General features: G+C 37.2%; 1 protein-coding gene and 4 non-coding genes across 6 annotated transcripts in view; all 5 read right to left on the minus strand.

Moving 5' to 3' along the window:
- LOC149095915 (uncharacterized) overlaps positions 1–15,011 on the minus strand; it is a 50,237-nt gene extending 35,226 nt beyond the window's left edge. The window contains exon 1 of one of the 2 annotated variants that reach the window (XM_089281092.1): positions 14,890–15,011. In XM_089281092.1, coding sequence (XP_089137218.1) covers positions 14,890–14,959 — 70 coding nt within the window. In that variant the 5' untranslated portion in view covers positions 14,960–15,011. Of the gene's footprint in view, positions 1–23; positions 313–14,889 lie in introns of those variants that run through there. The other variant, XM_089281097.1, reaches the window with a different exon arrangement.
- Positions 5,083–5,155, minus strand: Trnar-acg (transfer RNA arginine (anticodon ACG)). Its single transcript has one exon. It is a non-coding gene; the product is annotated as a tRNA-Arg (tRNA).
- Positions 12,722–12,794, minus strand: Trnar-acg (transfer RNA arginine (anticodon ACG)). The gene has a single exon. It is a non-coding gene; the product is annotated as a tRNA-Arg (tRNA).
- Positions 13,114–13,186, minus strand: Trnar-acg (transfer RNA arginine (anticodon ACG)). The gene has a single exon. It is a non-coding gene; the product is annotated as a tRNA-Arg (tRNA).
- Positions 13,443–13,515, minus strand: Trnar-acg (transfer RNA arginine (anticodon ACG)). The gene has a single exon. It is a non-coding gene; the product is annotated as a tRNA-Arg (tRNA).
- Positions 15,012–16,344: the final 1,333 nt, after the last annotated feature.

A 16,344-nucleotide genomic window follows, 5' to 3' on the forward strand; every position in this document is an offset into this window, starting at 1 on the left:
GTTCGCGTATTGAAGAGGCTTACCTTGGAACGAGAAGACCACGCGTGAAAATTGTACAAAGATGAGTATAACAGTTCCCTGCCACATTTTTGCTTGTTGTATTCTTTATTTGTTCTGCTACTCCTGCGGTGAACTGTGACTAGTCAGATTTGAATTGCTCGCTTGTAGACGCGAAAATGAATGCATTCTACTTTGATGACATCATTGATTTGATCCGATTATAACGCAGAGCGTCGGCAATGAGATTTTGTCTTTGACTCAATTTATATTTTATCGAGGGACGATGACCCAGATCATTGTCCTTTGATTTTGTAAATAAATATCCCAAGGAGAAAGTAAAAGATGTTCAAAACATTAAACATTTCCCTACCAGCAGCCACGTTTCAATGTCAACGCGGGTGATCCTGCTAAAAGATCACTTTAAAGTCTTTTAAGACTTCAGTACAACGGAAAACCCTAAGCGGCTTAGAATATGCTTTTTTACAGCACCTGCAAATAACCTTAAGACCCCGTAAGATTGGCAAATATTGAAGCTACCTAAAATCTCTTTTCAAATCTCTTTTCAAATCGAGACTTATCTATTATATAGATATATAAAAAATATTTTCTACTTCTCGTTACAATTGAGCAGGCTATAAATAGTCATGTCTTTCTTTTGACAGAGCTTGGAGGCATCGGATTTCGAGCGGTGTACTCCACTTTCAACCTATTAGCTTGTGTCGCGTTGATGTTTCTTTTCAAGGGAAAACGATGCTTCGAATATCACGGTTATATTATGAGATGTTTACTCTGTCTCTGTTCCCTGTCAACCATGCGCCAGTTTTGGGCAAGACTATAACGGCGCCAAAAAATAAATCTGTTGAACAACTGCTAAGGCTGGGTTAACGTGTTGGATATCACGCACGCATTCCCTCAGACCAAGCAAAGAAAAGGAAATATCCCTCAGATTTACTGATATATATCTCTTACATAATTATTGTTGGCATATTATCGCATACATATTTTTACTTATTCCCTCTCCAGGAAGATTCGTTTGTTCAATGTAGAATTTGACGCCGGGGGGGGGGGGGGGGGGGGGAGGGCAGTTGCCGCCGCCAGGAAAACTAAATGTTTTTTTTTTTGTCCTGGAGAAGTCTAATTTTGACGCAGAGCTCGCAAGGTGGAGGATGAAACACGCGATGGAGCCAGTGTCAGGACAAGAGGGAACAATGCATGACTGCAGTCTGCAAGAATTTCCCGCCATTCACAAGGTGCTGTCGATCTTTCTAACAACGCCTGTCGGAAGCCTCAGTTGCGAACACACCTTCTCAGCCCAACGCCGTCTTAAGCTATGAACTCGGTCATCAATGAGAGAAAATCGATTAAATGGCCTTGCTATGCTGTTAATTCATGGCGGAACGGACTTCATTCCCACTCCAAATGAGATCTATGACATGAAGTCAAATTTTTGGAGAAGAATCTAAAACACCCTAATATAGACTCGTTTTTTGAGACTTGGCATTCTGATACCGAAACCTGCAATTTTAGATTAGTTGCTTCAAGTCAATGTGTGTTCAAACTAACGAAGGCTTTCAACCCATTTTTGAGACCATCCATACAAAGTGTTAATATAATCTGCTCTTCACAGTATAGCTTGAGTTAAAGATGGTATGTAAATCATCATTGTGTAGCAGAGACTTCGGGGACTATTTCAAACTAAACAAGTTGTTTATGCCATAATAAATCATGACAATTTAACACAAAAAGCATCAGTGTGGTTTGTTTCCTTAAAGGTTTTAGAGGCAACTTTCTGTGAAGGGCTGAAAACAAAACGTCTAATTAGAAACCCTCAGTATACGGGAGACCCCTGTGAGGGTGTGCGGAGTTTGCTCCCGCAGACAAAAAATCCTAGGTACGGCTCTGCTAGTTATACTGACTTCCCATCAGGCTGAAACAAGTAGATTACAAGTGTTTATTCCTAGCTAGTCACGTCTCCAAACTCTAACATTACTAACATTGTTATTTCAGGACTGAATTTGTCCTTTGTTTTTCAGTTTTCTGAGACATATTAAGCGATATTGGCCAACTTGTAAGTAGCAGTTTTTCTCAGTTGTGGCTAAGACAAGACTTAAAATATAAGCTTCGACAGCCCCCTCAGTTCAATTCTCCCTCAAAGCCAGAAAAAGAAAATGGAACTCAGAGAGAGCTAAAGAGAGCAAACAAGAAAAAAAAAAACTGATAAGCGCAAAGAGCAAGCATTGCGCCATAACAGTGAGATAGTTTCTAAGAGTCGTTAAAGTCCCTGAACTTTTAGGCGAAGGTGTGTTTTCAGTGTTTGTAAACTTATTCTTTTTTAAATCAGTTTACCCTTTCTGAGACCGAAACGGCGAAATCTATAGTCCTGTGGAGATTGATTGAATTTATGTTCAATGAAGTTATGCTTTTCTGGCAATTTAATTTCAAGACGTAAAGAAATTTCAGGAAAATGCATTAGCTACTAAACTGTACTTCACAAAACAGATATCAACCCCGCTATATTAACCAAATGTGAAGAAACTATCTGCAGCGGAACCCGCCATACGACCACCCCGTTAAAACGACCACCCGTTTATTACGAACACTTTTTTTGTGGCCCGAGCAAAAGCCTACACATTCTCTTATCTAAAAACCCCGTTAATCCGACCACGCTGTTATTAGGGCCAACGACCACCATTTGGAGTACTTAGTCCTTATTTTCTTTAAAAAATTACCCCCTTAATACGACTAGTTAAATTGACTAGTGAGGAAGCTGAATGAAGACAGACATAATCTGACCAATAACGGCTCTAACGGACATTTCACAAGAAGCCATATCCTGTTGAGAAACTGAAAGACGTCATTGTTTTTCGCATCACATGTACTCGGTTTTGCTCAGTTGCAACGAATTGGTGTGGTAAGGTTGAAGAATAATTGTAAAAAGGTTGATTTATAGCGGAATTAAAGGTATTCACGTGCAGTACATGTTTAAGGCGTGTTGCATCATAATGTGACGGCACCTCGTTTATACGACCACCCCGTTAATACGACCAATTTTCCATGGCCCGAAGGCGGTCGTATTAATGGGGTTCCACTGTACTATTACTATTTAATTTATATCGTATATTAGCAAGTATATTTACGCTTTGATCACTGAAAATAAAAAAGACTACCGCTTTGCTCTTTGGCTTAGAGAAGTGTTTCAAAACTAGAATTAAAAAAAAAATTCTTTGGTTAATGAGAAGAAGAACTAATTATTCGAAAAATTACGGCCATACTTGGGTCATTTTTAAGTGCGTTCGATTTCTCAGACCTGCAGAAAAAGTATCGACCCCGCCAGGATTCGAACCTGGAATCCCCTGATTCGTAGTAAGATGCCTTATCCATTGGACCACGGGGCCATATTAATAACAACACGTTGGAGGCCTGAGATAAGGAAAGCGGCGTGTCTTTGTTTGTCTAAAATAATCGATTTTAATTTGCTGCAAAGCCGAAGACGCTGCCAAGTAAAATATAAAGTGCCACCTCTCGAATACATGTTATTTATTTACCACGAATAAACTGCTGCTCGTTAGGAAAATCCTCTCTGTAGAGAATATTCGTCATTTGGGCCTAATGATTTAGGCAGGCGGTAAAGATCGCTACTATATAGCTGCTTACAGAATTTGACCGTGATCTCACAGTTATGGTGAGTATTAAAACTAGATAAGGATGTAAAATCAAGTAACAGACTGTACTCACCATCTAAAACGGCAGCGCTAGGACGCATTCGAGAAACAGAAAACAGCAACAGAAAGAGTCCTTGCCACATTCTTATTTCTTGTCCAGTCTGAATTTCCCAGCGTCTTGCAATGATTGTGTTACAGCTTCGTATAAACTTGCTATCCCAACAATACAAAGACACTTTAATTCTAACCGTATTGTGACAAAAACAAAGAATAAGCCGGACAAAAATGTGACGTCATAAAAGGGTGTTCTTCAATAGAGCGCGCGGCTGTTCCAAAGATTTGTGAAGATGTGGACATTGCGTACAGACTACTTTGTACTTTCTCCCGGTCACATTTGCTTTTATAGATATCTTTTGCTTTCTTTATTGGTTTTTACTATTTTCAAGTTCTATTGTCATGGTTTGAATACTCTAAGAGTTACAAGTTATGGGCTTTGAGACTTCCTTTATGTTTAGTGCAAAGAATAAGGAGTTCTTTAAAGAATTGGAAAAAATAGCCTCAACTTGTTTGTATTCCCTTGTAATTAATAACTTAACCTACGATGTAATAAACTGTGTTTTGGATCTTCCCGTGTAACTATTATATTCCTTGTTTGATTTATTTGTGTTACGCAAATTTAAGGGTAAAATAATTTCCGTTCATTTGAACGATGCGAGTCTGAACGGAATATGCTTTTCACTTGGTTTCCTTTACAAAATCAAGGGAAAAATTAAACGGCCTCGCCTAGGCTCGAGCCTGTATTCGCCTGATTCAAAGTCGAATGGCCACTGGGCCAGTGTAATTACAGCAATAAGAAAAAGTAATGCAACTGAAGTCTATTTTCGTTCTAGTATAAGGAATTCCTCCAAAGAATACAAGGGCTCATTCATATATCTACATCAAAAGCCTTATTCTTATTGGCGGCACACCGACAAGTGGTTTATATGTACGAGGGCACAGGGTAGAAACAGGAACGTGTTCGCCATATCTGAGAAAAATTGTGCTTTAGTACGATGCTGCTGTTTTGTTTTTGTTTTGCTTTTTTGTTTTGTTTTTGGTTTTGTTTTGTTTTGTTTTGTTTTTTTCAACTTCACTCTATTTTTGTGGAATGACGTAGGCTCGGCTTCGGATCTTACTTCTCTACAGCAGATGTCCGTGCTTAAAGTAATTCGGATTTGACAAACATCCTATTTCGTCATCAAAAGTTTTCGTCATATCCGCCATGTGTGACTTTATTTATGGAAACTGTACTAATAACATAATATTATCATGAGCTGGTGGGAAAATTGTTTCCTCTTGTTTTCTTGAAAAGAAAATATTTTTCGCCTAATGATTTGATTTTTTGGAGTGCATTTTTTTTTTCACTCCAAGGAAAAAAAGTCGACCCCACCAGGATTCGAACCTGGAATCCCCTGATTCGTAGTCAGATGCCTTATCCATTGGGCCACGGGGCCACACATTTTGACTCCGTCCATATTATTTTTGTAAACAAATTCCCCCTAGGAGAGTGTAAAAGATTAAAAATAAAAAAAAGGCTGACATTTTTCCACCAGGAGCTGCAGGTTTTGAAGACATTGCGGGTGATCTTGCAATAATATTGCCGGGTTTAACATCCGATATTTAACAGGAAAACTCCTTTAAGTATGTTTTTATAGCCCCTGTGAATAACTTAAAGATTACAAAGTATCGGAACTAACAAACAACAAGCACTATTTACCCAAAATTTCGTTTCTAATCTTCAGGACTATAACGCAGACAAGACACATAATATATATATATAATATCTATATATTTTTCTACTTCTCGTTGTCATTGAGGCTATAAATATCCTTGTCTTTCTTTTGGCAAAGCTTTGAGCGAGGTGTCGTCTTGATGTTTGTTTTCGATCAAAGGAAGGCGATTCTTCGAATATTACGGTTATAGGATGTCTATTTTATGTCTCTGTTCCCTGTCGTGGCGTCTCTTTCGAAGTAAGGACAGAAAAATCATGCTGAAAAAAGAAAAGAAAGACCACAAAAGAAAGAAAGAACGAACCAACGCACGGACGAACCAGCCATGCGGCATTTTATTACATTTCAGATCCGGTATTTTATCAATCCTAATGCCTTTCCAACTCATCTATTTCCAAGTTCCAAGATTTTGTACCATATCGAGCCGGCCTTGTGGCTCCCTTTAAAAGGTAGACCCTTTCTGGGACCCAAAAAGAGAAAACCTATAGCCCTGCGCTGTTCAATATTCACATGTTTTTCAGGAAGTGATGAAGTGTGAGAGAGAAGGAACTAAGGAAACCTAACGACAAGTCCTTGTGTACGGTGACTGTTTACCGTTTTCATCTTTTTTTGTTTTTTGTTTTTTTTGTTTTGTTTTGTTTTGTTCTTTTCGCAGTTTAGTTAGAGTTAATGACCCACTCAAGTGGCAAAAGATCATTCGGCTCCTGATCCTTGCGGAGTGTTGTCGCATCCGTTATCCGTCGCTTGGATATTTCAGATTTTAACGAACGTTAAATGTGATCATTCAAAAACCTCGATGTCTGGCTATTGTATTTATTTTCAAATGACAAAACGTGGGAAGGTTTCAGTAAAATGCATTAACTACGAAACTGAACATCCCTGAACAGATCTCTATTAAATTTCGCTATACGAAAGTAATTATTTAGTTGAATTTCCACACTGCATTAGATCATTTGATTGAAATATTATTTTCAATTCCGCTGTTTGGAATACTGTTATCATTAATTTATTAATTTCTGGTCAGCTTTTTTCTTTCAAATTTGAGAAAAGGAAGGGTTTTTTTCTTTCAGTGCCGGACTGAAGGCTAAGAAAAACAAACTGCTTCGTAAGAATTCATGAATATTTGTTAAATATCTCCTTCGATTATTTGCGCGGTTTTTTTCTTTACTCTTTAAAAAAAAGAAAAAAAAAAAAAGTCGACAGCGCCAGGATTTGAACCTGGAATCTTCTGATTCGTAGTCAGATATATACCTTATCCATTGCGTCACGGGGCCGTACATATTATAAATCACTCAAAAAACAGCACGTAAAGCGACTAAGTTAGTTTTCGTTTGTCTTATGTTAGCAATAGCCCTATCCCCATGTACTTTCCATGGTCTTTTCAGGGTTAGCACATTTTTATGATCTGCGAACATGCATCCGTCCATCGTTGGCCATAGAAGTCGGCCATATTTTTCTTAAAGGAGTGTGCGCTTTCTACAAGGTTTATTTTTCTTAAAGGAGTGTATGCTTTCTACAAGGTTTATGACCCAATGGCAAGTAAACAGTCTTGCAATAGAATACCAGAAATAGATAGATAGATAGATAGATAGATAGATAGATAGATAGATAGATAGATAGATAGATAGATAGGTAGGTAGGTAGGTAGGTAGGTAGGTAGGTAGGTAGATAGATAGATAGATAGATAGATAGATAGGTAGGTAGGTAGGTAGATAAACAACTTAATAAATAACTAAATACATAGAAAACAAGAGATTAAATAATATGATAAACAAACTGGAAAGATCGATATCCGGAAGGATAGGATTTTGATATGGTACCTCTTAGGGGTTCTTTTAAAATTTTCCGACAAGCATCCGTCGGAAATTTTTAAAAGAACCCCTAAGGGGTACCATATCAAGATCCTGTTTTGTGGGCGTGGCTTGAACTTTTTCCCTCCCCTAAGAGGCATTAATTCTTACATAACATATTATGTTCTATTTTTTCGCCTCAATACCCTCAAAGTTACCGCAAAAGCTCCCGCTGTGAACCTTTTGGGCTAAACACCTATAAGAGGTAACAAAACTGCGTTTTTAACTCCTAAAAGCTACGACGAACACCCCCGTCATTTTTATACGAAACTCCCCCCGCGATCGATATATCAATAGAAAGTTTCTTCTGCCAATGTAAAGTACGTTGGCCCGTGAGATTGAACGAAGAGTTGTTCAATCTCTGACTGATAAGCTTCAAAATGCAAAGCGATATGAAGATATTGTATATGGCACTTAAAGAAGTAAAACATCTAATGGGTGTCAAAGGACACTGTCAACATCATATGTGACCATATGTCGAAATTCGCGAAATTTTGTGATGTTACTTGTAGTCTTGTAATATACAATCAACAGACGGTTGATTGGTACATTTTGATTTTCTTTAGTCATTTCAGTAACTTAAGCCAAGAGCCTAACGTTAACAAGAACTAAATTATAAAAGGTCAAAAGCGCAGCAAAATCAGTTCACATTGAGACTGTAAACGAAAGACGTCTACGTATAGAAGAGGCTTACCTTGTATCTGTAACGAGTAGATCGCACGTGTAAATTGGACAAGGATGAACATAAGGGTTCCTTGCCACATTTTTGCTTGTTGTCCTGTGTTATTTGTATTTGTCCTCCTTCTGTGAACTGTGACTAGTCAGATTTTTCTTGCTCGCTCGTAGACTCGTTCTACTTTGATGACGTCATTGATTTGATCCGATTATACACAGCGTGGACACGACAATGCTATTCGCTCGTTGACTCCATTTATATTTTGTCAAGAGACCATGAGCTAGATCATAGTTCCATGATTTTGTAAACAAATTTCGCAAGGAGAAGGTAAAAGATGTTTAAAGTAGTAAATATTTCCCTACCAGTAGGCAGGTTTTGAGTTCAACGCGGGTGATCTTGATATATTATCGCCACAACGGAAAACCCTAGCTTAGTGGTTTGAAATGTTTTTATAGCAAACAACCTAAACATTGGCAAATATAGAAACCATTAAGCAACAAACTCTATGTACCTCAAATCTCTATTTAAATCGTAATGACTTACATATATATATGAAAAATGTTTTCTACTTCTCGTTGAGGCTACAAATATCTATGTCTTTCTTTTGGCAAAGCTTGGAGGTGTAGCATTTCGAGCGGTGCACTCACTTTCACCCTCTTAGCTTGTGTCGCGTTGATGTTTCTTTTCAACGGAAAGCGATACTTCGAATATTACGGTTATGGGATGTTTATTCTATGTCGCTGTTCCCTGTCTTTTGGTGTCCCAAACAACAGACAATAACATCATGCGCCACTTACGAGTAAGAAAATTGCACTGAGAAAATAAATGTAGTGTATAACTGCTATGGGTTGGTAAACATGTTCGTTAACACGCACACAGTTCGTTAAACCAAGCAAAGGAACGGAAATATCCCTCAGATTTACTGATATATATATCATCCGGCATACATATTTTCACATAATTCCTTCTTAGGAAGATAACTTTGTCACTGTAGAATTTGACGCGGTTCCGATATCAAACTAGTTATATTGACTTCCCATCAGACTGAAACAAGTAGATCACAAGTGTTTTATTCTTCGCTAGTTACGTCTCAAAATTCTAACATTGTTCTATTTGAAGACTGAATTTGTCCTTTGTTTTTCAGTTTTGTGAAACAAATGAATCGATATTGGCCAACATGCAAGTAACAGTTTTCCTCAGTTGTCAGGATAAGACTTAAGAAGAAGAAAAAGAAGAAGAAGAAGCAGAAGAAGAAGAAGAAGAAGAAGAAGAAGAAAAAGAAAAAGAAAAAGAAAAAGGAAAAGAAAAAGAAAAAGAAAACGAAAACGAAAACGAAAAAGAAAAAGAAAAAGAAAAAGAAAAAGAAAAAGAAAAATCTGTAACTCGGAAAGATCTCAGTAAAATGCGTTCACTACGAAACGGTACTTCACAAAACAAATATCAACCCCGCTATTTGCAGACGATATCTTTTTGATTAACACAGTTTCAAAAACCTCTACTGCCCTTTTTCAGACTCGGCATTAAAAAATGGAAAAAAAAAAAAAAAGAAAACGAAAAAGAGAAAGAAAGAGAAGAAGAAGAAGAAGAAGAAACAAGAAGAACAAGAAGAACAAGAAGAACAAGCAGAAACAGAACAAGAACAAGAAGAAGAAGAAGAAAAAGAAGAAAGAGAATAAGACGAAGAAGAAGAAGAAGAAGAAGAGGAAGAAACAAGAAGAACAAGAAAAAGAACAAGAAGGAAAAGAACAAGAACAAGAACAAGAAGAACAAGAACAAGAAGGAGAAGAAGAAAACGAAAAACAAAAACAAAAACAGAAAGGAAAAGAAAAAGAAAAAGAAAGAGAAAAATCTGTAACCCGCAAAGATTTCAGTAAAACGCAATCGCTACGAAACGGTACTTCACAAAACAAATATCAACCCCGCTATAAAAAGAAAATGTAAACGAACTATTTCTCGTTAGATGTGAGCATTGCATTTGATCATTTGATAAAAATATAAATTTTTATTTTGTTTTATTTTGTTTATTTTTTTTTTTTTTTTTATTTTGAAAACATTATTAACTTCTGACTAACATTTCTCTTAGCTTACGGTTGTGAAGAACAAACTGCATCGTAAGAATATATGAGCTTATTATTTGAGCGCATTTTGATCTTTACACTTAAGAAAAATAACCGACCCCTCAAGGATTCGAACCTGGAATGCCCTGATTCGTAGTCAGATGCCTTATCCATTGGGCCACAGCGCCGTACATAGTACAGTTATTATTATTTTTTTTAAATTTATATCTAATGTTAACAATTATTCATACGCTTTGATCACTGAAAAAAGAGACTTGCTCTTTGCTCTTTGGCTGAGAGCAGTTGTTCAAAACTAAAATGAAAAACATTATTTTATCCCGATTAATGCTTAGAAACAAAAGCTAACTATTGGCACGAGAAAATGAGGGCTTGCTATTGGGAAAATAACGACTGTGCTTGTATTATGAGTGACTCGAATATTTTGAGTGCATTTAAATCTTTATACCTGAGGGAAAAAAAAATCGACCCCGCCAGGATTCGAAGCTGGAATCCCCTGATTCGTAGTCAGATGCCTTATCCATTGGGCCATGGGGCCGTACATGGTACAGTTAATTTTTTTTTTCTTAATTTATTTATATATAATGTTAACAATAATTTATACGCGTCGAGAGGAACAGGACTGTAACAATAAAACAATGAATCACTCCTGAAATCCTGAACTGGTTTCAATTAATGTTAAAAATTATTTATACGCTTCGATCATTGAAAAAAAGAGACTCGCTCTTTGCTCTTTGGCTGAGAGCAGTTGACGTTCAAAGCTAAAATGATATAATAATAATAATAATAATAATAATAATAATAATAATAAGAAGAAGAAGAAGAAGAAGAAGAAGAAGAATACATAACAATACATAATAGTTTAAGAGGAAGCTACCAATCACCATAAGATGGTTTTCAGGAGGGTCCTCTGAGAAAATAAATGTTAAACCTTTAAAATACATTAAAATCTAAAGTACAATAAAAAGGAGAAAAACCTATGCGGTAAGCTAACTAAGATTAAAAACTAAAACAAGAATTAAAATTCTACTAACTAAGGTTAAAATGGTTCAATAAAAACTGTTTCAGTTTGTATTTAAAAATAGTTTTCGGCATCAGTTCCTTTAAAGCACTTGGTAGTGTGGCCCAGTCGTTAATGGCTTTATAATATGTTTTGGTTTTTCCCCATTCCGTTCTTGGCCTACTGACCTTGGGCATGAAGCAATTTCGGGTATTACAACCGCGTTGTTGGTTATGGTGGATCTGAATACACCGAAATGTTCGGGGATGCTACCTTTCATTACATCTTGCACAACACAACACCAATGACCGAACCGCCTCGAATATAAAGACACCCACCGCAACGACGTCAGAGCCTCTGCTGATGACATTTTCGACTTAACGATCTTCTTCGCAAAGCGATTTTGAAAAGATTGTAATTGTTTCATCTGTGTTGTAAGACCAGGCTGGTCACCCCAGACAATATCTGCATAATCTAGGTGTGGTAGGACAAGGCCATTAAAATATGATGTGAGACTTTTCTTGATCCAGCATATGATAGATTCGATTGAGAACTGACAGGCGATGTCCTAATTTTTGTAAGAGGCTATTGACGTGCATCTTCCATTTCCATTTCTCATCCAATAATAAGATGAAACACGATTTATTTGCCCTTCGTCAGTAGAAAACTGAAAGCCATTAAACGGAGACAACATTGTCTTGCTACCCGAAAGCATCAATTTAGTCTTCTTCACATTGAGCGTTAATTTGTTGTTGGTGTACCAGTCAGAGATTAGCGTGAAGTCATGTCGAAGGGCATCATTAAGCTCTTGGGGTGTCCACGCAGCAACTAAAACATTATCTTAGAAGGAAAAGCTTCTATGCTTAGAAGGAAAAACTAACTATTCCGAAAATAACGACTTTACCTGTACTATGAATGACTCGAATATTTTGAGTGCATTTAAATTTTTATAACTGAGAGAAAAAAAATCGACCCCGCGAAGATTCGAACCTGAAATCCCCTGATTCGTAATCAGATGCCTTATCCATTGGGCCACGGGGCCGTACATGGTACAGCTAATGTTTTTCTTAATTTATTTATATATAATGTTAACAATGTTATCAATTATTTATCCGCTTTGATCACTAAAAAAAAGAGACTTGCTTATTGCTCTTTGGCTGAGAGCAGTAGCTCAAAACTAAAATGATTTTATTATTATTATTATTATTCCGGTTAATGCTTAGAGGGAAAAACTAACTACTGGGAAAATAACGACTATATTTGTATTATGAATGACTCGGATATTTTGAGTGTATTTAAATTTTTATACCTGAGGGAAAAAAAATCGACCATGCCAGGATTCGAACCTGGAATCCCCTGATTCGTAGTGAGATGCCTTATCCATTGGGCCACGGGGCTGTATATAGTACAGTTAATTTTTTGACCATACGAAACAGGACTGTTTTTTTTTTTTAATTTATATCTAATGTTAACACTTATTCATACGCTTTGATCACTGCAAAAAGAGACTTGCTCTTTGCTCTTTGGCTGAGAGCAGATGTTCAAAACTAAAATGAAAAACATTATTTGTCCCGGTTAATGCTTAGAAAGAAAAACTAACTATTCGGAAAATAACGACTTTACTTGCATCTTGAATGACTCAGTTATTTTGAGTGCATTTAAATTTTTTATACCTGGGGAAAAAAAAAGCGACCCCGCCAGGATTCGAACCTGGAATCCCCTGATTCGTAGTCAGATGCCTTATCCATTGGGCCACGGGGCCGTATATAGTACAATTAATTTTTTGACCATACGAAACAGGACTGTAGCAATAAAACGATGAATCACTCCTGAAGTCCTGAATTGGTTTCAATTAATGTTAAAAATTATTTACACGCTTCGATCACTGAAAAAGAGAGACTCGCTCTTTGCTCTTTGGCTGACAGCAGTTGACCTTTAAACCTATTGATAAACATTTTTTATCCCGGTTAATGCTTAGAAAGAAAAATTAACTATTTGGAAAATAACGACTTTACTTGTGTTATGGATGACTCGGATAGTTTGAGTGCATTTAAAAATTTTTATACCTAAGGGGAAAAAATCGACCCCACCAGGATTCGAACCTGGAATCCCCTGATTCGTAGTCAGATGCCTTATCCATTGGGCCACGGGGCCAGACAGCTAATTTTTTAATTCATATCTAATGTTATCAATTATTTATACGCTTTGATCACTTAAAAAAAGAGACTTGCTTATTGCTCTTTGGGTGAGAGCAGTAGCTCGAAACTAAATGATTTTTTTTTTTTTTATTCCGGTTAATGCTTAGAACGAAAAACTAACTACCGGGAAAATAACGACTATATTTGTATTACGAATGACTCGGATATTTTGAGTGTATTTAAAATTTTTTTACCTCAGGGAAAAAAAAAATCGACCCCGCCAGGATTCGAACCTGGAATCCCCTGATTCGTAGTGAGATGCCTTATCCATTGGGCCACGGGGTCGCAGCTGGTAATAGGGTGATTAACATGTACATTAAATCAGGTGACAAAGTGAGCGAGATGCAATTGTCGCACACTTAGGAGCATGAGGCTTATTTCAAGGTTAGCGATACCTTGACGTGAATAAGCTGCATATCTGCTTGTGGCATGAAAACTTTATTACATATCTTGCAAGAGGCGAGGAATAATAATAGTTATATTTAAACATAATTCAGCATTATTAACGTGGTCACAAACGCTCGTCGAAATGTGTAATCAATTACTCCAAAATCAACGAGACTGTCGGTAGCCATTCTCTTGTGCTGGAGTCCGACGCGACGATAGTTTATCTTCGCGAATTGGAACGAGAAAGGGTCTTATAGACGAAAAGGAGTTGGGTTGAGCCACACCCTTGCCTCATCATTGTTTCGTCCCAATCTCTTTTATCTTCCAAACCCTCGCCGCATCTTTTCTTTAGTGATTTTCTCCTTTTTTCAGTGACTGTAAGTAATCTAAAAACCAACAAATTAACGGTACTAATCTTAAACCTGGGTAGTGCTTCCAGCTCGCGTTTATGGAAAGTGGCTACAAATATATATCGCTACCTTTGGCTCCAAATCAAAATTTCTAGATCTTGTTCGGCCCGACATTACCGCCAGCTTTTTCATGGTTGCAAATCTGCGCAAAGTTTTAATACATCTCAAGAAAACCAAGTTACAGTGAGTAGAAACACCTTCATAACAAAACATATAGGGCGGCACAACGGTCATTACTAAAACCATTATACCAAAGCAGGTCATTCTTCCTAAATGAGTCATGCTGTATGAATATATACAAAGTTTTCGTTATACTCCGTCTTATCTGCTGCGGTACTATCACCGAAAACAGTAATGTAAAGAACTATACAGCTGCAGGCTTTTATGATATTCAAACAAACCAGATGTAAAGTCTGTACATAGTTACATGTCAGCAGTACGAGGACACTGATCATATTATTGAATGTATATATCTTCCATTCCTTGAGTTCTCGTAAAATTATGAGTATTATGATGGGTTTTAGTCAAACATGACCGGAAGAAAAAAATATTTTGAAATACTTGCAAAAGAAAGAACCGACCACGGTTCACCAACTCCATGATTTGATTATTAACCCAAGCAAAAAGAATTGAGCCCGCCAGGATTCGAACCTGGAATCCCCTGATTCGTAGTCAGATCCCTTATCCATTGGGCCACGAGGCCGCTTACAAAACACCAGCATTAATAATAGACTAGCGGCACTTTCCGTTCAACCTAGCCTCCAAAACGCTCCGAACTAAATTACAAAAGATCAAAAGCGCAGCAAAATCAGTTCACATTGAGACTGTAAACGAAAGACGTCTACGTAGAGAAGAGGCTTACCTTGTGTCTGTAACGAGTAGATCGCACATGTGAATTGGACAAGGATGAACATAAGGGTTCCCTGCCACATTTTTGCTTGTTGTCCTGTGCTATTTGTATTTGTCCTCCTTCTGTGAAGTGTGACTAGTCAGAGTTTTCTTGCTCGCTCGTAGACTCGTTCTACTTTGATGACGTCATTGATTTGATCCGATCATACACAGCGTCGACACGACAATGCTATTCGCTCGTTGACTCCGTTTATATTTTGTCAAGAGACCATGAGCTAGATCATAGTTCCATGATTTTGTAAACAAATTTTGCAAGGAGAAAGTAAAAGATGTTTAAAATAGAAAATATTTCCCTACCAGTAGGCAGGTTTTGAGTTCAACGCGGGTGATCTTGATATATTATCGCCACAACGGAAAACCCTAGCTTAGTGGTTTGAAATGTTTTTATAGCAAACAACCTAAACATTGGCAAATATAGAAACCATTAAGCAACAAACTCTATGTACCTCAAATCTCTTTTCAAATCCTAATGACTTACATATATATATGAAAAATGTTTTTTACTTCTCGTTGAGGCTACAAATATGTATGTCTTTCTTTTGGCAAAGCTTGGAGGTGTAGCATTTCGAGCGGTGCACTCACTTTCACCCTCTTAGCTTGTGTCGCGTCGATGTTTCTTTTCAACGGAAAGCGATACTTCGAATATTACGGTTATGGGATGTTTATTCTATGTCGCTGTTCCCTGTCTTCTGGTGTCCCATACAACAGACAATTGCTGGTTTTCATTGTCACGCAATTCAAAATAGATCAAAATAAAAATCAAAACCGGCCAATAGATAAAGTCCAGAATCTGGGAAATGAAAGAAGGTAAATATGCAAAGACTCTCGTCAAAATTCTGGTCACAGCAATTTTTCTTATGCGAGATATGTGGAGAAATTTTCTGCCCAAATTTATAGAGATTTGTATGGAAACGCCATGCTGGTGCCCATCCGTATGGGCACCAACATGGCGGCTGGAAACCAACAGAAACATCTGACACTGAGTTTTGCTACAAAAGCGTGAATTTATCCCTCGAGGAACTGTAAAACATTCAAATAATACTTTTTCTAAGACATAAACTGTTCAGATAGCCAAATTCCCCGAAATAAGTCACTTTTTTAACCATCGTGACAGCTCTCTAGGCCGTCATGTAAATGCCGCGTCACGCAAAAGCTTAGAAATTCAAGCGTGGTTTATTACAAAACCAAGAACCTATTCGGAGCAAAAATTTGTATGAATATTAGTTTTCAGCCGCTCTTATACATCATTTAAGTGAAATCTCTGGAAGATCAATAGTTTTGTAGTTCGAATTTTAGTGACGTCATGTGAAAACCAGCTATAACATCATGCGCCACTTACGAGTAAGAAAATTGCACTGAGAAAATAAATGTGGTGTATAACTACTATGGGTTGGTAAACATGTTCGTT

The sequence above is a fragment of the Orbicella faveolata genome, unplaced genomic scaffold (assembly GCF_042242905.1).
Source record: "Orbicella faveolata isolate gen_17 unplaced genomic scaffold, um_ofav_v1 contig_48, whole genome shotgun sequence".
Taxonomy (NCBI): Eukaryota; Metazoa; Cnidaria; class Anthozoa; order Scleractinia; family Merulinidae; genus Orbicella; species Orbicella faveolata.